The sequence below is a fragment of the Poeciliopsis prolifica genome, unplaced genomic scaffold (assembly GCF_027474105.1).
Source record: "Poeciliopsis prolifica strain line A6 unplaced genomic scaffold, Auburn_PproV2 SCAFFOLD023, whole genome shotgun sequence".
Lineage (NCBI taxonomy): Eukaryota > Metazoa > Chordata > Actinopteri > Cyprinodontiformes > Poeciliidae > Poeciliopsis > Poeciliopsis prolifica.
In genome coordinates, this window is record NW_026562398.1 from 6283024 (window position 1) to 6307925 (window position 24902).

Below are 24902 nucleotides of genomic sequence, written 5' to 3' on the forward strand. Positions count from 1 at the left end.
TGTGTGTGTGTGTGTGTGTGTGTGTGTGTGTGTGTGTGTGTGTGTGTGTGTGTGTGTGTGTGTGTGTGTGTTTAGGGGAGAAACTATAAGTTTGATGTTTGCTCTCATTAATGCAAAGGACACACTCCCCTTCTCTGCACACTTCCATCCTTACCTTTTTCAAACACAAGTGAAGGTTAATCAGCAGTCTGACAGACTCACACACTGCCATTGGAATTTAATAAGCAGAATCAGGCTCACGAAGATACGCTGTTACTAATTTGTTATTACAATAAAAACCATGTTTGCCTTTTGTTGGGTTTTTGTTGTACCGTGAACACGTCTGTACCTGCAGTCGTCTCTCCTGTTGTTCTTAGCTGTACATGTGTACGGATTCTGCTTCGACACCTCTTTGGCCATCCTCCAGCACATGCATTTGTGTTTCACTAAGAGATCAGGCCCAGGAAATTCTCCCCATACTCAGCTGTTTTCCGCGCCCACTGAAAAATGACAGCTAAAGTGTAACCTCTGACCCCTTGTCTCTACAACCTCTGTGCTGTGTCCATTACTCAACTTTTTAATGGAATGAAGAGCCTGTCGTATTTGACCTAGCTTGTAATGCTAAGAGATGCACATTACTCTTTGCTGCAAGACATTTTTCGCGTGTCTTTTCCAGACAGGTGACCTGTAGGTCAGCTCAAAGGTGAGACGATAAGGAAGTGTTGTCTTAAGATAGCGATCTTTGCGGTTTCATCTTTTGCATACAGTGCCAGTGAAATGTCTGTATGATTACTGATGGCAGGAGCACTTTTATTTTGGTTGTGTTGGAGCCGGTTTTCAGGTGGAATTTCACACATTTTCATTGATCTTCAAAGAGCAAGAAGTGAGTTCACAAGTTTGAATGGGTTGTGAATTTTCTGTAATACACACATGGCCAAATGTGTACATAAAGACAGCTTTGAATGATCAGGTCTGACACTCTGGTGCTTCTCACCTCATGTAAATGTGTCTAGAGTTGAGCGCCATTCACCAACCTGCTCTGCAGGACACTGCTCACAAAATTGACTGCTAGTGATTCTCGTACATTACACAAAGTGGATGAAATAACAAAACAAACTCAAAAATCTCAGTTCTCATCTCAAATCAACATATGGTTGAAACTTTATTAAGTCATCTAGGACAGTTGAAACAAACAACAAAACGGGTTTAAATCAGGTCAATAATTAAACAGAAATGGACTTTCTATTTAAGTATTTAAATATTTAGTCAGAATTGTTGCCAGAAGTTTGGTGAACGGTGCAAACAGTGTGTTGTTTCTCTGCAACTGGCAGGTGAACTTTTCACCAAATATTGGTAACATTTTATTTATAATTATGTAAAACCATGTGGATAAGAACAAATCCATCATGACTTGTGCATCAAATAGATTTTCTAAATTCATCAGCATTGTTGTGATGTGGTTTGAATGCATCTCTGAAGATCCACAATTAATATTCATGCCCATGGTCAGTGGATGCACCTTTTGACCTGCACTGTAGAAACTTAGCATCAGATTATAAAGTCTCATCTGTCACATTCACAGGTTTTTCAGACCTAAAATGCACATTGTTATTTTTGTTCTTGGAAAGAACAATCCTTAACAATGCTGATGCTGACCGTAGTAGCATGGCTGCAGATTTAGTTTGTAATTCATCTCCGCAGCAAGTCCATGTTCTTCCATGTGAAGGAAAGTCAATAAGGAGAGAAGAAAGATAAGAAAAAGGAAAAAGTGGAAAAGAAATGTTTCTTACCATTACATGTGTAAGACTCTGTGCACAGTGTGGGTACTATAGAAGGACACAGATTGACTTTTGAGAAGCTGACAGAAGAGCTGCAAGGTTTCCCGAGCTTTCTTTTGTTGACAGGCATCAATGCCTTGACTGCTGTTGTATGCTGAGGTCAAGGCAGACCTTACTGGACTCTTTGTGAAGTGTAAAAAAGAAATCAGCCTGACATATTTGCTCGTCTGCAAAAGCTGTTTAAACTCTCTTTTTTGTGTTACTTTCTCAACATTTTTTTTTTTTTTTTTGCCTTACTTAAAAGTCCTGACCTCACTTCTCTGGAGATATTTGTTAAACACGTCAGTTTTTTTTCCATTGAAAAGAATGATTCTCATACATTACACAAAGAAATCAAATGCTGAAACATCCATCCGTTTCCAGTAACACTTGCAAAAACACATGAAAATACAAAATGTGTCAGATTCCTATCGTGTTGATCTATGCATTGTCTTTGCACGCTTGTGTGGCTGGTGCCTTTCTCCAGCAGGCATTGGACAAGAAGTGGGGTTACACCTGGGATAGGTCGCCAGCACATGATGGGTTAAAACAGGTACACAAAGGACAAACCATGCACACACACTTAAGGGCAATATAGGGACACAAAGACTATTTCATCCCTTAGTTATTTCAAACTTTTGCAAATTTAATGACCCTCCTGTTAATGCACATTTTTTCCCACCTATAGATCTGTCTATGCCTACATTTAGGACAATTTGTTTTCACAACTACTGGTGATTCAAAATAGTTTTTTATAATATAGTCTACAGAAAAAGAAGTGATTATGTGACTCCAATAAAGGTCAATGGCAATTATTATGCATTTATAATCTCCTTTTTATAAAAGTAATTTGAAAATTCAAAACTGCAATGAAGGGAAGGAAGGTTTAAAATAAAGAATTAGTTGAATTTAATTCTACTTTAGATTTGAAATGTTTCTCAGCCTCAATTTGCTCAAATAGGAAGAAATGAATTTAATCCCAACTTTAAAAACATGGTTTTGAGTGGTTTGTGAACACACACATTCACATTTTACATAACTAAGAACAGTATTCTTTTATCTGTCATATTGATAGAAGTATAGTTGCATAAAATGTGTGATTTCTGAAGGAGACGGTTGTTTTCTCTATTTTTTTTTCCGTTCTTGTTAACTTATTTGTTTTCTGACATTGCTGTCAGTACACCTTTTTGTATGTATGTCCTCGCATGTTGGCGAATGGTGGCACACGGCATAGAGCCATTAACTGAGCCCGCCCAGCCCCTGTCTGTGTCTGCTTTAACCTTGGCCAGCAGGCTGGTGGAGAGGGAAAGTAATTCTAACCTTAAAACCTGCTGATTAAAGCTAGTTTGGTGGAATTCGATTCCACTTAATGCCTTTGGCGGAGAGCCCAGCTGGCTAGCATTAGCATCAACAGACACTGTGTCTTCAGTCAGGGAGACAGACGTTCATGGGCTTGTGCGCAAGCCTCCTCTTGCATGTACAGAAGCATGACCGTAAGCTCCTTACCCCCTTGTCCATCATTTATATCTCTCTGTTCCCCTTCTCTGTCTCTCATACTCCTCGTGTTTTTTTCCTGCAGCAAAATAAAAATCTCCCAGCAACTTTATTGTTGAAAGCCTGAAATGCCTTCCCTTTCTTTTGTTCTTAATTAGTTGTTTTTTTTTTCTGCTCTCCAGAAATGAAGTGGAACAAAATTACGTTTTTAGCGCTACAAGTGGTCAGGGGTTTCTCTCAATCTGCCTCGGTCCTGTTATTGTTTTCCTTTTGAACTTGATGTATGGCGGTGTTTACATGTCCAGCGTGGCTAATTAATTCTCCTCCTCTGAGCCTGTTTATCAAACGTTTCTGTTTATTTTACAATGAGCTTTCTATTTTTAGGGCCAATCATTTCCATAACACATCCCTTTTCATTCCTGAGCGCCATTTGTTTTGCTTTGTTGAAGAATTTAGGTTTGTTCTCCATTTTCTGCCCCCCTTTCAGCTCAGGAGCAGCTTGCCGATTCATTTTGTAGCTTGCTCAGTTTTGACTGATTTAGAGGCTGCAGCTAGTCTGATGCAGAAGACTGGGGAGATAAATCTAAGCTTCCTTTGATTTATTATGTATAATGTCTCATCAACCGTTTCTTCAGTCTGGAGATGCATTGAAAAATTATACTGTTACAATTCCACAAGTTGTAGCCTATTTAAAGGCATGTAAAAGAAGAATTTATTTTAAAAAAGGGAGGCAGTAGCTAGTTTAAGATCCACTGGGCCATTCCAGAACTACCCATTTCTCTCTAAATCAAAATGTAAGCGATATCCTGCATATTATAGGCATTCTGGGCATAGTGCCACCCTACCAGACACTATGGATAATTTGATTCCCGCCGAACGATCGGAGAGAGTACAGCAGAGTGTATTGACTGTAAAGACAGCAGGTGAGATACAGAGGATTATGGTATCAGTAGAAAATGAGCTCATCCTCCAAACTGGAAGTGGCACTTTTCTGCGGTAAGTCATCCAATCACATCTGTTTAGAGCCAGAAATCGTGGGCTGATCAATAGTCATCATGGATGCTGTCGATGGCCAGGCTGGTTTGAATTTTGCATGGTTCATGAATCTCTATTGTATATGGATTTTGCGTTGCCTTCACGGATAGAGTTTGATAGTGCCGTCTGATTGGCTGCAGTGTGAGCTCTATTTATGCTGCTGCGCCCCAGGCTGTATTACCTGCCCCAGGCATCCATGTGAACAGACATATGCACACACACGCACACACAAAATGATACATTACCTCTAATGAAGTGACTTTACCAGGTGGATGTCCATCTCAACAAATGTGTAATGGTTCAAATCAAGTCATTCGATCCAGTGAATTCTGACAAATTTACACAATATCTAATGGAGAATATTTATATCCTGAGTGGCAGTGTGTTGGAACAAATGCTGACTAAGGACACAAGTCAAATATGTCTCAAAGTGGAGAACTGTCCTTGGAAGAACCAAATTAGCAAAAAGTGTGTCTTTTTTGGGGGGAGGGAGGGTGGTAAAAAGTTAAACTAGCTATTCTTTTTATTTGTGTACTAATAATAACAAAGCATGTATGCTTTTCCTTCTGGGACTGACAGTCAACCCAAAGATAGATGTGCCGCAGCCTCTGACAGTGGAATTTTTGCATCACGGCAGGAAAACAGCAAATTGCCAGCATAAATAAGGTGCCACGCTCTGATTAGGACTGTTTTCACACATCATTATGGTCTAATGAGAGAGTTTCCCTTCCCTCAGTCTCCCTCTAACTGACTTGCCAGCTTTGCCTTAACCAACATTTCATTTTACAAACCCATCTCTGGCTGTGTCTGACACCTGCCAGCTCTGATAGATAAATGTAAGCGCAACATCGTCGGGGCACCGAGTTTTCCAGGCTGGATGTGGCAGTAGCCTCCACAGGCCTTACAGGTAGCAAGCAGCTCTGGCTCTGTATCTGAAGGCTTTATTTTAATCAAACTGTTTGCCCTGGGTGCAACTGCAATCCAGCTCTTCTCAAGATGACTCCCCAAGAGGAGGGTAGAGTGGACACGTCGAGTCCAGGAAGTAATATCCTTTCACCGGGCCTCATCACCGTTTCATCGCCTTGACCACTTGCTTAAGTGACAATGCATAATGAATTCGCTCCATGAGGACATGCGGTGCTGTACCTCCTTTTTCATGCTGTCTGGACTGACAGCAAATAAATACATTATGGTCATACTTCTTGTGAATTATGCTGTTAACTGTTCTAAATCATTTTTCTGTGTCTCATTTGCACACGACAGCACACTAACAAAACATTCAGATTAGCGACACCGCGTCTTTGCGTGTTCGTGCGTTTGCATTTGTGAATGAATGTGTCAGAGACCACATGTATTTTTTCAATGTCTTCATACCACATGAACTGAAAATTTTCTAAATTACACGCTGGGAAAGTGCAGTTTTTATGAGAGAATATGTGTGTATAATTATTGTTTAATTGCTTGCCCTGCAATGTGCTGTCATCTGTCACAGCCCATAGACAGCAAATAATGGTTCTTCTGCCGTCACTTTGTCACCCAGACGCTCAGCATGCAGAAAGCAGGAGAAACACCAGCAACTGATATGCGCTTTGAATTACTGATAAGTGCTTGGGGTTGATGAGCAGTGCATATATGGGGGTGTTGGTTTATATACTGTGCCGTGCAAAAGGATTTGTAGCTCTTAAACTTTTCCCCATTTTGTCACATTACGTACTTGATTGTGTTCCATGTGAATTTTTCGTGACACACCGACATGAAGTGGAGTGTCGTTGTGGAGTGAAGGGAAAATAATTCATGCCTATCACCACTTTCTGAAGCATCCTAAGGCAACGCTTTAGGAAGCCACCTTTCACTGCAGCTGGTAGCAGTTATATTGCTGCGAGCACATTGGTTTATTTATTTTTTTTTCATTTCTTATTTCCAAAAAACATTGACAAAACATCAGCCAGGTTGGATGGTGAATGTTTCTCAACAACAGTTTGCAAGTTTTCCCAGAAATTGTCAATGTGATTTCGGTCTGGACCTTCACATTGTTGACTCTCACCATCAACATGATGTCACTAGTGTAACACAAATACTTAAGTATTTACGTTGATGTGGGTTTGTCCCGTTCCTGTCAGATAATTGTTTTTGATGTGCTCCCTTTGAAAGCTTTTGACAAACTACAAACACACAGGTTTCTTCTTGACTGTCTTCCATAAAGCTGCAAACTAATATATTGTGTCGCTAGATTGTCTCTGCTGCTCCTCCAGAGTTATCATGAGCCTCTTTTCTCCTTCCATGATTAATACTCCTGTTACTCTTACTGTCATTTCAGCCATTCAGTCACATCTTGGCAGATTTATAGCTGTATTCAGCAGGTCTGTGGGCACAAACGAGGAATTTGACTTTGGTTTTCGTTGCTCACGTTAAAATCAAAGTGCAGTCACAAAACAGTAAGCTACATAAGCAAAAAAGTACAGACAGGTGGAATCTAGTCAGACTTATGAAGGTTATAGCATTGGATTTTAGTTAGGCATAGTACAGTAAAGGGGATTGAATTTAAATACTGCATTTAAAAATACGTATTAAATAATTTTCCTTCCACGCTTGCAATTATGCTCTACTTTGTGTTGTGTCAATTATATTTCATGAATATGCATGATGCAACACAACACTGTGGGTTTATGATTTAATAACTACAACTTTATTCGTTGCTCCTCTGATTGTTTTTGTGCTTAAGACCTTAGAAATGGTGAACTAGTAAAAGGTTCCCAGGCTGGCGTTTTGTTTAATGTCTACTGTATATTGGCACTGACAGCTTCAACTGTTGTTACGCTTTAAGCTGCTTGTTTGTCTGCCATGCCGCTTTGTGTCATTGAGTAATGGGGGCAAAAAGAGGGGAAGAAGAGCAGCCCCGGGGCTAATTTATTCACTCCTCCATTCACCCCAGTCACTTAGGCTTGTTGCGCCAGGAAACCTGTCAGTCGTGTCGAGCATGTCAAAGCGGCGTCATACTGTCCAGCTGCAGGTCACTCTCAGGGGGCCAAGCGCTCAAGGCTAGAACAATATTAACCCTGATCTGTGAGTAACTGCTCAGGAGCCAGAATTGGGGATACAAAACATTTTAAGTGCCTTTTTCCTTTACTTAGGTTTTTTTTTTTAAGAGTCAGCTTTCTTTCTCGTTTAATGTTTTATCCGTGCAAAGATTATGCAGAGTAGCAAAGCTAAAGGCATCTGTGTTTTGAATTGACTGAGATCCATGGAAACAGAAAATCTTTGTCTATAAATGTACATACTTTGCTATAAAAATGTGAAGGAACCCAGATTTTATGCTTTTGATCAATAATATCATCAATCAAGCAAATCAAAGCACATAAAATAAGTTAAGTAGGCCACCAACATTAAATTCACTTGCTGTAAATGTGCAATTGATCATAATTAACTCCATAAAGGTTTGCTATTCCATATTTGCCGTCAAAATAAATGCAAGTTTGGCATATCAGCATTTGTGTTGGCACATAATGCTAAGTGCCGAAGAGAAAACGTTGGCATTTCTGCTTGTAAGCACCTTTCCCAAAACTGTTGCAGAACATGACAGTAGTGAAACTATTTAAGGCCTCATAGATCAGTGTACAGCACTTGCATCAGAAATCCCTTGAAAGCTCAGAAAGCCCAGTTTATGACATAAATAGTCACTGAGCTGCAAAGTACAAATGTGTGTAGCTGTGGTGGTTGTAACTTGATGTTCGCTTTACTCTGGTTGTGGGAGGAATCCTCTGTCCAACACCAGCGTAGAGTAATGGATGGTAGAGTTATAGGAGTGGGAGGAGGCATACATCCTATACCAGGCAGCTGTAATAGATGAGGGTTCAGCAAAAACATAAGAAAATGAGGCAGTCTGCAGGAGCGTAGCTTCTCAAACTCTCACAAACACACTTTGGGTGGTATTGAAATCAGCAAACAAATAGGTGTGAACAGAACAATGGAACACCTGGAGAACCAGAAAGGGCTGATGGCGTCTGTGAATTGTTTTCTTGTGAATGAGCTGGACGCACACATAAATGCGCGTATCTCTAAGATCTGTAAGCACTTTCTTCACGTCATTATGCGTCCTTCCATCTGTTTGCCTTCCCTTTGGAGCCGTACATTCATCAGAGGGTTTGATGTTGGCAAATCAATGTTTATCCACCTCAGCGATCCCTTCTCATTTTAACTAGGTTTTAATTAAACAAGACAAGCACAAAGAACACTTCAAGGCATCTATTTATCATTCGGTCCTCCGAGCAATGCAGCCCACCATCCCAATATTAAAACACTCTCCCTCATCCCTCCCACGGTGCCTGTCCCCTTGCCTCTGCTGCCTACTCATTCCCAGCGCCCCAGGAAACCCACCTCAACTTATTGAACACGTACAGTACAGCTGCTGAATATTGAAGCTCAGGTTAGTGTCTCCGTGTGCATGTCCGTGTGTGGAAGACAAGACTACACCTGTGTGCATATGTGTACATGATGATATAGTGCAGGTAGTGATTTCTTATCAATAATTGAAAGAAATCACTCAATTCTCTCAACCTGCCTGCTTGATCTATTTCTCAAAAATATTGGACAAACTTTGCTTTTGAAACAACCAAATTCGCCTAGCAAACAATTAAAAACAAATCATTTGCAAAGATTGCATGCTACAACATATATCCCTGATGTAGCTAAGGCTGGTTTGTCCCCCCCACAAATTTTCAAGGGACTGAAATCAGAAATTTGGGATGGCAAATAATTATCTTTGTTTTCCTTTGTAACTTCTTGGCTGCTTTTGAACTAATTTCCCTGTATGATGATTCCGTGGCCTGTAACTGACCAGGTAATAGCTGAGCAGTGGTAAAGTATTGTAGATTGCTATAAATGAGGAAAAAGTATAGCCTTCCCATTAGGTCATTCAGGGTCAGGACTGTGAATCTAACAAGGGACTGAGAAGGAGAGAGGACGGAAGAATGCAGCTCTGCTCCACCTCTCGGTATGTGATGCTTTACTGCACTCACCTCTCCTTCTGGCTGCTGAAGAATGTCTCCTGGCCTCTTCGCCAGATACCAGGGGGCGTTATCAGCCCTGCCTTGCTCTTTCCACAGTAATGAGCCCCGAGACGAAGTATTATCTGTTTACGATAAGGATATTAATAACACTGTGCTTTAGTTATGCTCTGGGTTTCTCAGCAGGGTGAATTTGTTAAGAGTTCTTTCCAAGCAGAATAAAACTCGAGCAGCACTGGGCCAATGTAAACAGTTGTTTTTTTTTTTCAATTATTATTATTATTATAATTAATCACTGTTTAAAAAACAAGCAAACTTGAGATCTTCCTTCACGCTGCATACACTCATAATCTTTGTCTTTTAATTCTAATTTTATTTCTTTCCAGTGTGTGATAATTGTCTTAAAATAAGAACTTGCTATACAAGTTTCACATAAATTATTTCTACTCAACTCATGGTCAAAATGTTTATATGCAGGTTTCAATATTTACATTTACCCCCTTTTGTAAAGAAGGGGGTAAATGTTCAACTTTTTTTTTTTTTCTAAATCTGGCAATAAAACTTACTTGCATCTTAAATGAATTTGGTGCATTCATTTAAAATCAGATCTCTAATCTCAAACAGGATTTAAATCAATTTAGAGGAGAATTTTAATGCCTCATTAAATTCAAAATCCAAATGTGTCATATTTCTTTTCTTGTCTTTATGGAAAACCTTTTCTAGTAAAGAAAGTTAGTAAACGTTTCCAGAAACAACTAAGGCTCAAGCTTGGAAACTGCTGTAATAGTAATGTTGTCATCATGGACTGAGCCCAGAAAAGAATCACTAAATTGACTCCATAAAGCTCAACAGAAATGTGCATCCACCCACATGAACAAGAGGAATGACTAATATGAGAAAGAGACAAGAAACATTTAAATGTGTCAAGCTTGGTGGTGGTAGCATCATGTCAAGAGTCTGTTTCTGTGCCACTGGTACATGTACATTGCACAAAATTCTTTAACTTGATCTAAAATCAAGAATCAGATAAAGACCAGCTGTCTAAAACACACACAACAGCTGGCTTTGGATGGATGAAAGCTGTCGAATATTAGGCTTTTATGGTCCCAACCTCATCTGTACTCAACCTGTAAAAACAGGTTTTAAAAGACAGATTTATGCAAAGAAAAAAAACATTTAACATGGTTTCTTTTCACATGAGACGTGTGGTCAAATGTCCAGATAGAGATATGTCAGAAACTTATTGACATCAAGGAACAGAAATGAGTAGCGTGTATGTGTATATCTGACCTTCCATGCATACGTTTGACCCTGTGTGGATGGGAGAAAATCCATAATGAATTCAAACTCGAGACAACTTTGAAATGTTGTACGCCGCATATCCATTCCTCTCTTGAAAGAAAGAATTGTTCAAGTGCATCATTAAAAGGCAAAAGCTCACATGGTATGCATGCTGATGAGTGCAATCATCTAACAAGTCCAACTTTAACTTGACTTTACTTTAATTGAACAATAATTAACTTTACTGGGGCATCCACAACAAGTCATACTGCATCACTGAAAATGTTGCACATCCTCAAACCCGATGAGGCACAGGCGGGGACAAGCTTCTTTAGATCTTGTATGTTTAATGCCTCTCCACGACATTGCTGCTGTGATGCCATGTTAGACGCTTCTATAAATTAGATGTTGTATTTTTCCGTGGTTGAAAGCATTCTGCTGGTGGTGCAAAGTTTACAAAGGACAATAATGATTTTTGTAGCTTTGACAGAGACAACCGAAAAATAATGACATGATCCAGCTCTTGGGTGGAAGCTGACAGTACCTGCCAACACCTTCGGCTCGTAAACATCATTGTATCCTTGTGCAGATAGAACAAAAAAAGAAACACCTTTTGTAAGGGTTTCATGCATCTTTGCCGACAAGATATCGGATCTTGTAATTACTATTTTGGAAACAAAGTTCTCTATAACAAGTTACGGTAACAAAAGCTCATTAAAGGGGAAGTGCTGGATATAAGTGGATGAAGAAAAATAAAATATTGGAGTCAGGAGCAGGTACTGAGGAGTTCACTGGTGAATATCACCCCCTGTCTGCCTCGAGGTCATTGTCTTTGTTTTCAAGAACAATGGTTCTAGTGGGAGTTATAAAGTAGAGGGAAAAGGTTGTGGGTTCAAAAATCACAGGTGTCACGGTCGGCTGAGAGGTCAAACCTTTGCCTTCTTCTACCTGTAATGTAATGCACTTTTTTTCTGTCCCCCTTTCTCCTTTTCTCTGCCCTCCTTTCAGTGTCTGTATGGCTGCTATGTCCACTCCTCTATCATCCCCACCTTCCACCGCAGGTGCTACTGGCTGCTCCAGGTAAGGACTCCTCCTCTTCTCCTGCTTTATTTAACTCCCTGACTCTCCCTAACCTCCCCCATCCACAAAAACCTGAATGAGTCACCGGATATCAGTTTCTATTAAGCCAAAGCATTTACCTTTGACAGCCAGCAGGCAGGCATCAACTTATTCCTTCTCCACCTCCCTCTCTCTTCCTTCCTTTTTCCCTCCCTGGCCTCCATTTCCCTTATCTTTCCCAGTCATTCTCTTTTCTGATGGCATTGCCCATACAAGCCGTCCAGCAGGACGGTATCTCAGTCCACTAAAAGCTTTGCCATCTCCCCTGCCTAACAGCTGCGGTGATGGGCAGTAAAAGCCTGATGGAAGAGCTTCCCTGTATAGTACAGTGTGCTTACCGTTGGTCGTCAAGTCTGCAGCCCGAGAGTGGTTGTAAATAGCAGCCCTTTGATCACCTTCCAATACATCTCATCGTTCTCCCCTTTGCATGGCAGCCATTACAGTTGGAGGGTGCATGATACAGCCATTGACACACACAGCTTTAAGAGTGTGTAAGCGCATTCACCAAGAATAGGAGTTTATGGAGCCAATGGGTCCCCCAGACTTTCGATGTCTATAGAGCATTTCAAAAGTGTTCAAATCCCTTCAAGTTTTTCTTCTTCTGTCGCAAATTCGGTATATTTTATTGGGACGTTATGTGATCGACCAGCACAGCACAAAAGAGCGGCACAATGCATTGAAAACCGATCATCATTCCAACAGCAATATGTACAAAATCACAGCCGAAAATGATTGCTTTGATGGAATATGTTGAAGACTATTATATTTTAAAGGCTATTAATTCACTTGCTACGAGTTATCAATGTTTTTGGCAAACGGCTCCTGATATATAGTGTTAATGACAGTGTTGCTGAAGCTTTGCAGTTATGGGGGCAAAGTGATTATTACAAAAAAGAAGAGCAAGTGAAATGTTTCAATCACAATATTTATCAATGGCATAACATTTTGTGCAATTTAATACATGGTTTTATTTTATTTTTGTCTTTATTTTTTTACTCAAAAAAATATGGCAAAACACATATTTTGCCAAATACAAACTCAATCCTTCATGGATTGATAATGTTCAATCCATTATCTAAAAATGGAAAGTGTTTTTTTGCGACAGCAAACCTGTCGAGCCACAGCCGTCCACATAATCTGACAGGTCAGGCAAGGAGAGCACAAAACAGAGAAGCTTCCTGCAGAGCCGTGGTAACTCTGGATTAACTCACATTTCTGGTGTTTAAATCTGTTGACAGTATGGCAAAATGAAGGTCATTGTTGAAAGAAACACACAAAAAGTTCTGCTTGCGAAGGGGACACAGCAGAGATCTGGTCAAAGATAAAAATGTAGCTTTAAAGGTCAGATGCCAGATGTATATGGTGGAAATTTAACAGAGTCCAGCTCTAAATCTATTTGTCTATTGAAGTTTTATTCCTTGATGTTCTTAATTCAATCTGATTGAGTTTGAGTTATTTTCCAAGTGAAACTTGGGGGAAATAGAAATGCATTTCTGTCACAAAAACTAATGTTTGTATGTGTAATGTGATAAAATGTGACACAGATCAAACATATTTCTCCTAAGTGGAGAAACAACATGAACGTAGCAGAATAAACAACATGAACCGCAAAATTTAAGATAAATGTTCCCAATGTAAAATTGCAAAGAAATGGAGGATTTCAATATCTACGTTTCAGCAATTCATAAAAAAATTCAGAGTATCCAGAGAAATCTCAATACTCAAAGGAAAAGATAAAAAAGAAAAAAAGCCACACAACGATGCTGCATAGTTGTGATTTTCTCGCCTTCAGGCAGCACTGCATTAAAAGGAACCTGATTTTGTAGTGGAAATTACAGCACTGGCTCAGGAACACAGGTTTTCACAGAAAAACAATTTGTCATTGCTTTTACAAATGCAGGGAAAAACTATCATTCAGACTAAACTGAGGACATATAATCAAAGTCTTATAATAGTGTTTGTGTGAATTGGAAACAAAACAGTTTTTCTTATGCCTCTCAATAGGTTTCTTGATGGGGAAAAAAATAGTTATTTTGAATGGTGGGTGTTTTCTTGTGATGCACAAATTTTATTCAGAAGTAAATTAAATTTGTGCTTTAACTATTTTTATTTTGTTTATTCAAAATCGGATTATACATAGCATTACTTTAAAGGGAAAATGGTCAAAGAAGAAAATCCACATTATCATAAAAACAATAATCAGAGTAACAACGCAGACCAAACTTCACAAGCTCCTCTTTCGTGCTATGTGGTCCCCTTCCAAGCTTTTCTTTTTTCATTGTGCAAAATTAATTATGCATTTTTTTTCTTTATTATACACGTACCCACTTGATTATATTTTCAGCGTATTATTAAAAAGTAATCTAGCTTTATTTATTGGAAAGGTTGTTAAGTGATCTTCGAAAGAAAACGTTCAGTTCTTTTAACTCTCTTACATCTCCACCTGTGTAATTAGCTGTGAAGATTGTGATTTAAATTTGCTCCACAAATTTAAATACCCGGTTCTGTGGCATAACAATTACATCCACTGAAGTGTTTCATATTTTGTGTCATTACAACCTTCAACTTTAAAACTTTTGAATGGGATTTTATATAACAGATTCACCTTCTTTGCTGCAGTTTCAGCAGTCTGTTTCTTTATGTCTTTTTCAACTGACTTTTGCCCATTTTGTGTAAAACTGCAAAGACGACCAGATTTCTGGATTGCATCCAATACTTGTTCTGTCAACATATTCTCCCACTTGGGCTTTGTGCACCAACTCCTCCAGAGTTATCATGGGGCTCTTGGCTGCTCCTCTGCTGCCTGTTTCAGGGGGACAGTCATGTCTTTTCTTTTCTCTTCAGTTAATGGCGAGTACAGTGCTCCGTTTAATATTCAAATGTTAAGAAATTCCCCTGTAATCTTCACCACATCCCTGATACACAGTCTTCTGTTCCCTAATCTTCATTTGTTGATTAAAGCTCTTTAACAAACTAATGGGCCAGTCATAGAACAGCTGTGTTTAATATGGAATTAAATTACATACTAATGGTTTAGGTAATTAGTTGCGTTGGATTTTATTCTGGAGTTTCAGAGTAAATAGGGTAGGAGAAAATAAATACAGATTTTTGCTTGGAAACTGGAAATGTTCTTTCTACTTCGCACATATTTGCTTTGATGTATCTCATTAAATTCCACTGAAATACATGAAAGTTTGAAGTTACAATTTGATCAAATGTGAGAAGGGTTCAAGGTGTCACTGTGTTAACAAGACACTGCAAACATCAAATCACGATTTCTCGCACTTCATCTTACCATTAAAAGTGTGATAGTAATGTGAAATATATGTATGTATATATATGTATGTATATATATGTATGTATATATATATATATATATATATATATATATATATATATATATATATATATATATATATATATATATATATATGTGTGATTTTTTTTTTTTCAGGGCAACAGTGGAAAATGGAGCTGTCAGCTCAAGTCTGAGAGTGAAAATATTATTTTACAATTTGAAAACATCTAAACCTATCATTTAGTTCATTCTGGATAGGTGTGACAGGAGCCGTTTTACACAAACTGACATTCAGAGACTCAAAAAAAAAAACACACTTTTACACCCTATGCAACAAATGTTGGGGTCACTCTGGGTCACTTACTACATCCTTCATTTTCAACCTTTCAGTGTTAGACATAAACGCGCATACACAGTCATTAAAGTTTGAGAAGTCCGCTTAGATTGTTTTCCTCCGACTCCCATGCAGGATCAGATAGAAACTGCTTTGTGAATCCTTGGCTCTCGCCTCTCTCACTGCTTAGTGAATCTTCCTATTATCTCCCAAATCCCGGAGTTGCTGCATATGTGCACAGCTATTTATTTAAAGACAAAAGCAACCTCTGCTGCCAAATAAAATCTCCCAAACAAGCGTTTTCTTCGGTGTGTTGCTTTCTAGGAAAGCCTGACTTACATCTCGGTTCAGGTGATGTGTGCCAAGAAAAGGGAGCCTGGTAGTTTTCATACTGGAGGTGCAGATTCCTGCAGCTGGACACCTCTACCACTCTCCTCTGCTACAGTCTCTGTTTCCCTCACTCTCTCTCTCTCTTTTTCCATATTCCTCGGAGCTGAACCCGCACTGTTCCTAAGTCCCTGTGTACCATTTGCTGTGTCCATATGAGATTTGCAGGCAGTAGTCTGTCAACATCAGAGCGGCAAGGAGACTGGAGCTCCCAGAGCGGCAACAGGGAAAGGTCAGCAGTGAGTGAAAAATGTAAATATTCAGCCATCAGGCAGTCACAGAGAGAAAGGGATGAAAATAACTCCTATTACACAGCACCGACAGGGAGGGAACGCAGAGGACAGAGAGGGTAGAGGCAGGCTGGGAATGAGAGTCACATGGACTTAACTTTCAAAAAGTTAGGCTGGGAAAAAAACGCAAAGGAAAGAGAGTTAGGAGGTAGATTTTAAATATTGGAGAAAAAAGTCTGTAAAAAAGGGAGAAACAGGATGGACAAAGGGAAGTTAGGAAAAAGTATTCTATGGAACAAGGGAGGGGTGGTTAACCAGGGGTGTGTGTGCCTCTTTATCCACTCCTTATCCACTCTTTATTGAGTCAAAGCCTGGGTAATGAGACAGGGGACAGGAATAAAGTCCTGCGAGGGGGGTCTCTTCTCAGCCCGTTCATTTTCTTATGTTCTTTTCACCTCTTACTCTATCTGTTCGTCCCTCCATCCCCCCGCACCGCTTCCCCCTCCCGATGGCATTAGACCCCTTCAGAATGTCTGGCCCATTCCAGCAAATGACTAAGACTGGGGGGGGGAAAGAGCCACTGCAGTAACCTGGGGTTACAAAGAATGAATCCAAATGGCTGCTAAGAAGCTGAGCTCTGCAGATCGCTCTTAAATAAAGTCAACATCGCAGCAAAAACATCAAACAATCCTATCATATATTTTATCTTTCAATATATAAATTTAAAGCTACTTTAATGCGCAACATTTTTACAGGAATGTATAAAATATGCAGGTGCAGAACATCCAAAAAGAGTTACTTTACTTCAGAAATTCAATTTTAAAAGACAAATTATCTATATGAGTAGATTTATTACACACAGAGTGATGTAGTTTAAGTTCTTGATTTTTGATTAAGGCCTACAACTCATAAAAAATGCTTCTGTGAAAACAATTATATTACGTAAAACCACAGAAGGTATTTTTTTATACAGACATTATATGTCCAATTTGTGACAGTCAGTGACACCGTCTACAAGGAGCATGAACTACGAGGTCTTTTTCCAAACAAGCCGGCTGTTCAGAGTGCTGGATCTGCATATATAAATAGTTGTGTGGAAGGAAAAAACCTTGTGGAAAAAAGTGCTGAAGCAACAGAGCTAACATTCACTGTTAAAGGAGTCTGAAACTAGCCTGGAATTTGATATTAAAACTCCTGTTTTTTTTTTTTTCTTTTCTGATTTTTTGTAACGTTGAGAAACAGATGTTTGAGTTTTCTTAAATTCTTGAAATGTATCAGTCTGTGTGTAATCAGTCAGAAAGGGTTTACATTTTTAATTGATGTTAATAACATCATATTAACTTTTTTGATGATGTTGTGATTTATCGGGATCGCACGTAAAGAAAAAGAAATCCTGTCCGTCCAGGTGCCGCTGATTGATTCGATTGTCCCTTTCTCTTGTTTAGTGCTAATCGAATGTAATTTCCCGCTTGTGGTTCTCCATCAAATCAGACAGTGGAGTTTTGTGCTGGCCTGCGGGGCCACGGAGGTGGGGGATAATTATGATATGATTACGGAGGGGGTCTGAGGAAAAACTTCATTTGTCCCGCAGCCTGACTCAAACACAGAGAGGGGTCAATAGCCTCTCCCCACATTCCCCTCTTTTAAAGAGGAGGAGAGAGGAGCGAGATAATGAAATGACTCGTAAGGCAGGAGGGAATGCTGACGACCTTGTTTCTTCAGAGCTATCACTTTCTCCCTCTTACCCCTCGCAGCTTAGGCCACTTTGCTCTAGTCTCTGTCTCACATGAATACATTATTAATACCATCATTCACCGCAGTTACATTTTTCCTATTACATTAGTCCTTTGGACTATAATGACTTTGGAACTACTTGAATTAGTGTTATGTTGGAAAATGACTTGTCACTGTTGTCCCCCTGATCATTTTGGTACTATTAGACAATATTTCAGCAATTTTAATTTATAGACTAATTCAAAGGTTACCTAATTGGACAGGCAGAATGATAACTTTGCGATTAAGGAGAGCCCTTGGCGTTTAAGCTGAGCTGAGCTGAGCTGTCCGTGGTGCTGAAGCACTGTACACTTTTTCCTCTCCTCTCCTCTCCTTTTTTTTTTTAGGCTGTATTACTTTATCAAACTACCTGAAGCCAGTGCAGCGAGCAGATCATGTACAGGGACCAACACGTGTACTCATCATGCTTCACACCTCGGCTCTAGTAAAGACTGAGGCCTCTCTCGTCTGCCTAATTGAATGAGAAATGTTGAGAAGCTGCTTTGCTGTGCGGGTCCATCGCAGGATATCCACAGCGGCCCGTGCCTGCAGGCTACAGGCAGACAGATGGATATTTTATATCTATCAGAGTCCTCTATTCTTTCAGCCCAGTTGAGTTGCTTCTGTGCTGAGCGCTGGAAGACAGGTGCCTGACTCAGAACGGTTCAGGTGATGTGTGATGACGGAGCAGAGCTGTCAGGTCCAGATGCACATCAGATGCGTCCAGACTATGCAAGGCAACATAATGAATATTTCACCGAGATAAATCATGGATGAGCCCGGGCACCATTCTGTTGATTTCACTGAGAGGGTGGAGAGCCGGTAAAGCCTGGTGAGGTTCTGACTGGCTGTCTGCAACCTCAGGGCAAACGGAGGCTGTAGCAATATAATTGCCTTTAGCTATGCAGGCTGTTGTTTGTATCAAATGGAAATGCACCTCGACGGAGTCGAAGTTCAGATTCATAGTGTATGAATTTGACTTTAGCCAACATTACTGCTAAATTCAGAACCTCGATGGTGGACTGAGTAAGAACAGGTGGCATCACATGCATTGGAAGAGAGAGAGTGTGTGTGTGTGTGTGTGTGTGTGTGTGTGTGTGTGTGTGTGTGTGTGTGTGTGGGTGGGTGGGTGGGTGGGTGGTGGGTGGGTGTGTGTGTGTGTTTGCATACCTGTCAGCGTGTGCAGTTCCTTGTCTTTGTCTATCAGACTTTGGAGCTCACAACGGTGGGAGACCATGGAGGCTCGCAGCACCTGCTCCTGGCATCCCCTTCTCTCTCCACCATGAGGAGAACAGCTGTTTCAGGAGCACGTTGGGGTGTGAGCCACATCCCTGTGGCTCCACTGTCTCCCTCTTCCTCTCCTTTTGTGCCATCATGCGAACGTTACCCCATTTCCACCCGTTTCAGCTACATGTAGTTTTTTTTTTTTTTTAATTCCTCTCTGAGCACTTTTAAATAATTATAAAAGTTTTAAGTTGGTTTCTACTCAAAAGCAGTGACTTTGAGGCTCCTGTCTTCCAAACAAACAGAAGGTCACTCTCCTGCTTAATTGCGAGCCCCCCAGCTGATGCACCCTCTTTCGATACAATGAACGAGAGAGAAGTTGAGCAAACCTCTGGAGGCATGCTGAGCCTTTGTGGCAGCCTGATCTGTTCCTTAGTGCCCGCGACCTTTTCTGTAGGCTTGTTGCCTGGCCCACCAGCACGGCCAATTATCACAAATCCCCCGCCGCATTTGTCTTGCCATTTTCCCTCTGCAGCCAAGGAGGCTTGCGTGGCCAAAGGCTCGTGCAGCCTCCTAACCGGCCTCGGTCCAGATGGAGAAACAGAGTCCCACAACAGGTATGTGGTGCTTAAATAATTCAGTTCTCCTGAAAGGTTAAGGCTCTGCCAGCAAGGCGAATTGACATTCATCCTGCTCCAGAGTCCTGCTCCCGCTCTCAGAAAGAGGAGACATCGACATGTTTACATTTTGTGACTTCAATATTGTTATTGACCCCAATACTTTACATGGTGTTCGTCTCTGCTTCGGGTTTATGGGCAAGATCAAATGGATGCAGAGCTGAAATCACATGTCTGAGATCATATCGACTGTAAAAGTAAAAAAATAGATAAAATATTTTGACCATTTTGAAGATGTATATATACACCGGCTTGCAAAAGTTCTCCTGAAAATGTCCACATTTTGTGAGTTTGTTTCATTGAAATAACTGGGGATATATTATATGTTTGTGAAGTATAAAGAAACTGAAATATGGTTTTCAAAACTTCTTTCTCTGAAAATGGTGCATGTCTGACTTCAGTCACCCTAAAGAGCCAATCCTTTTTACAATGAGCTTTTCCTGTAAGTTACAGCTTCAACTATATTTTGGGGCATTTTATTGCAGCCTTAGCATATCTTGCCATTTTCCCTCTGCAGCCTTTGTGGCAGCCTGATCTGGATTCTCACATTTTTTGTACATTCTTTCCAACCAAGGCTTAAGAACATTCAGACTGTATGAAAAGTGTCTGTGAAGACCAATTTTAAATCCTCTATGATAAAAATCCACAATATATAAGCACTAAGATCTCTTAAAATACAACTGGGCTGATATTTCCAACTGATATTTATTTCCATCTTGTTGCCGTTTGTTTCTGGAGGGAAGTGGAGGAGGTTGTCGTGTCTTATTGGTTCAATCATGTGACAATGATAGTGATGCAGCAGAGGATGGTGGGGAGTATAACTGAAGCAGGGGGGAAGTCAGCAGTTTGGTTATTTTTTTCAAGATGTGGTAGTGAAATGTATATTATTTCAATAAATAATGGTTTTCGGCCATAACAGCAAGATTAATGTCGAATTTAAATATTCATCAAAACCATTCCATTGTAGCTCCGGCTGTGTATTTACAGCTTTCTGCTCCTGGGAGGTGAACTCAGTCTGAAGTTTGTTTCTGCCTTTATTTTCCTCCATCCATCAGCTCTGAGCAGCTTCTCTGTTCTTGCTAAAGACAAGCATGCCCACAGCATCATTCCACCATCCCTGTGTTTCACTGTGGGAATGGTGTGATCATGGTAATGTGCAGTCACATGACCGGCACACATAATGCTCACATTTGACTGGAATGCCAATCAGTCAAAGGGACTTAACGTTTGATTTGTCTTGAGAGTTGGAAGAAAAGACATATGATGTGAGTTGAATGTTAGTTGCATGTCTCAGTGAGATTGTTTTTAATTTATCACCAATACATTAAAATATCAGCGAATTTTTCTTATTCTTTAATGACTTCAAACACTAAATGGGTTTTTACTACACTGGTGATGTGGGCCACTGTTTTAGTCAGATTCAATCAAAAGTGTGAATGAATAGTTTATATTTGCTGTATCCAGCTGTATTTCATGTTCTTAGATGAGATGTTAAATGCTGAACCTGGGGCTGGATGGCGATTTTGATTTCCTTGTTGGTTTCCCATCAAGCAATTCAGAAAATATGACTTCTGAATGCAAACTGAGTACACTTCTACACAAAGTTATAATCTATTAAGTCATAAGCAAACTTTGGATAACAATTGGTTTCATTTGATCTATATTTATATACTCAACCCACACTTCTCGTTTTTCTAATATAAAACAATTTAAAAGTCTTTCTTGCTACAATCATGCTCTGATTAACGTCGATTCGACACTTAAAATCTTATGTGTTGAATATTTTGTGAGAAAATGTCACTATTTTTTTCCTCTCGCTCTCTACCAGGCCTTTACTTTTGTTTTATTTTTCTCAGTGCGTGTCAAAAGCAACAAAAAAATCAGTGTCACAAACCTGCTCTGTTTCCTACTGGCGTCCAGCCTTTAGCCTGCCTGTGTCATTTCTGCAGGCTCAGGCGTGATGGCAGAGCCGTGCACGTGTCTCCCAGCTTCCCAGAGAACACTGGTCACAGCTAATGACCAGAACTGTCTGATTTGTCCTGCTCTGATTACTCCTCTGAGCCCCAATTAGTCGTGGATGAGGCCCGACATACCGACACAATCACTTGGATGTGAGGGACGGTTGAGGCAGGGAAAGACAGGCTGGAGGTGAGGGTGGGAGACGGGGAAGTGTTGGACAACAATTAAGATGTGCAGAAAGGAGTTGGTATGAAAGCTCCCTTTGATGCGAGACAGGAGTCGTTGAAGCCACTCTGCATTCAGTCAGTTATCGATCTCAATTCCCCTTTAACCAGCCACCACTTTAACCAGCTCTGATTGAAATTTCTATAATTGGCAATTTTCATTGTGAAAATCTGTGTCTCTGGGGGAGGTTTGCTTCGTTTTGCTTTCAAAGAGGCTGATTTCTCTCTGGATTACAGATAAAGAGATATAGGAATGATATAAGATAAGAAAGAAAAAAAATCAGCCAATGTGGTTCAATCAATTTAGTAGCTGAAGTGCGAGTGAAGTCCAGCAGGGCTCCGCAGTTTTTCATTATGATTCCAAAACACTGTCTTCGATTTAAAACTGCAATATTTGCTGCTTTTGCTGCCGGTCGACTCTTTCTCTTTAGCCTTTCTCCTGGTCAACCCACCCCCGTCCCACCTCTCCATCTGTCTCTATTTTGCAAAACTAGACTATCTCCTCAACATCACCGAGCTATCTCCTCTCTGCAAGTTTCAAAGAGAGGAAGAAAAACATACACCCAGTCCTTTTTGACCCGCACTGCTTCTCTCTCAGCAGGGGGTGGTGGAAAAAGTAACTGTGAGCACAGAGTCAAACCACACTTCTGTTAGGTTTTTTTTTATTTTTATTTTTTTAAAGGAAGTGCTGCATGCCATACCGAACGCAAACGCGCGCACACGCTTCAGTGGATCGGCTCTGCTCCCATCTCCGCCATAGCTACCTTGCTCTCCCCCGTCTCAAAACACGCCCACGCAAGCCAGCGAGGAAGAGGAGGAATAGGAGGAGGAGGGCAGAGAGAAGAAGGTAGAGGCTTGGAGAAGTGATATGGCGGGAGGGGAGGAAAACAAGGGGTGGCGGGGGCACTCGGAGAATGGCGATTAGAATTAGAAGATTAGAAGTAGAAGATGATATCATTTGGTCGAGATGAGCGGGAGCAAATGAGCAGCGCAAATCACCCGGTGTTAACGAGCTGCCTCGTAAATCACCGCGGCCACTTGAAGCCAGATCAGGGAGCGTCTCTGAACCGCAGCGCTTTAACAATATCCAAAACTCTCCTCACACTTTATGAATTTATATAGTTTTTGTTTTCCTTTCATTGCCCCAGAGCTGAATATTGGCCTGGTGCAGCAGAGTCGTGGTGCATTTCTTTCTAAATTGCGGGCTGTTCCAGACAGCCTCGGCGCCCCTCGTGTGGGATCCCAACCCTGATGCGTTGTGCAGATGATAAATCCGCCTCCCGCCGCACTTCAACGGGCCACAGCAGAGCAACAGTGAAAATCATTTTGGGCTCTCAACAGACTTCGTCAAAAATTCAGCAAACGCTTTTATTTTTCTGTTTACCAAACACATGGCCTAATATAGAGATTCTAGCAGAGCAGACATCTTTAAAACATGCACAGGAAAAGGTTTCCAAATTTCTTTACAGATAAAAGAAAAAGTGGGATCAGTGAGGATTCAAGTCATGTTGAGGACACAACAGATACAAAGGAGATAGCTTTTATCTTATGTAATGGTAAGCTAGTACTCTTAGTACACCATGCCCACTGTGAAACATGGTGGTGGGAGCATCATGCTGTGGTTTTAAATGTCTTTAAGTGAAATAAGAGTTAAATGAAGCATTATTCTGGTAGGTATTTTGAGGCTGCAAAAAGACTGAGAAGGAGATTCACCTTCCCACAGGACGACGTCCCAGAGCTGCAACAGAATGACTTAAATCAGACTGTATTTATGTTTTAGAAAGACCCAGACTTTTACATTACTGAGAATCTGAGACAGAGTCGATGTTTACAAATGCTCTAAATCTAGTCTGACTCAGATTGAGCTGTTCTGCCAAGAATTTGATAAATTGTGAGATGTGGAAAGCTGAAAAAGACACACAAAGATCTACAAAATGCTGAATTTCAAAAATTTATATCTAAAAATTTGCCAAATCATGTTTATTTTGTGATTTTTCTCTCTTGCCCATAAAATATCCCTATAATATGCTGAAGTTTGGTCCCATGGCAAAAAAATATGAAAAGTCAAAAGGGCATTAACACTTTTGCAACTCATTGCAAAGATGTTGATTTTCTTCAAAATATAAATTCTTATTTTTCAGCTTTCAGTTGTTTTGTTTCCCTAAAACTATTCAACTGAGACTTTAACAGCTCAGTAAGAAAAAGTTCATGTTCTTTTTTTCTTTTCAGGAGGCCAAAAAAGTTGGATGTAGACACAGTATAATTTACAGTTATATGAGAGAACTTTCTCTGTTTGTGCTGTTAAAATTCGAGAGTAGTCAGAAAAATATATATTTCTGTTTTAGCCAGGAGCCGAGCAGCAGAAAAGTGACTTTTACTGGCTGTGTTTTAAATATTACATGACTTCCTGATGGCAGTGTGCTGTCTGAGGTTCTGACTGGCCTGTATTGACCTGCCCAAATAAATCAGCCTTTCATTCCCACACTGTCCTCCTCTTATGAAACTCGTCTCCTCCATCCTTGCTTCATCCCCCGCTCCTTTTCCTGCCTGATTTTGTTTAACTCTCGAGCTTTACCTGTTTCACAAGACGTCCTTTTATCCCTTTACTACACGTCACGGTGCAACCCACTTTAGTGTGTGTGTGTGCGTGTGTGTGTGTGTGTTTTCTTCTTGCCGTTGCTCTTCTGCCAAGGCTCCTAACGTCATATGCGGCCTGGCAGGTGACAAATAGTTTTTTAATTGCTTGCACCAGGAAAATCATTAGTCTCTTCCCCTTCCTTGGTGGGACCAGGCAGGATGTGTGTGCAATAATAATAGCCCCACTTCTGCTTCCCATCTGCTATTTTTAGAACAGGTATTTTCGGGGACCATCTCTGTGTTTGTATGCATACATGTGAGTTGCTGGCGAAAGTATGTGTGTGTGTACACATGTGGCCATACACAGCCGCAGTCAGGGTGGGATAAATGGTCCAGAGGTATTTTTCCTTGGATGTGACGGAAGGAGAGTGTATTTGTCAACTCTGCTCCTGCCTCTGGAGAGTTTTTCTCATTGCTGCTGCAATTCCCAA

General features: G+C 40.4%; 1 protein-coding gene across 7 annotated transcripts in view; it reads left to right on the forward strand.

The window, feature by feature from the left end:
• Positions 1-24902, forward strand: part of camta1a (calmodulin binding transcription activator 1a) — a 366205-nt gene that overhangs the window by 276804 nt on the left and 64499 nt on the right. For 6 of the 7 annotated variants that reach the window (XM_055045992.1, XM_055045985.1, XM_055045986.1 and 3 more), the window contains one exon: positions 11618-11689. The exons of the other annotated variant lie outside the window; for it this stretch is intronic. In XM_055045992.1, coding sequence (XP_054901967.1) covers positions 11618-11689 — 72 coding nt within the window. The remainder of the gene's footprint in view (positions 1-11617; positions 11690-24902) is intronic. 7 annotated transcript variants of the gene reach the window in all.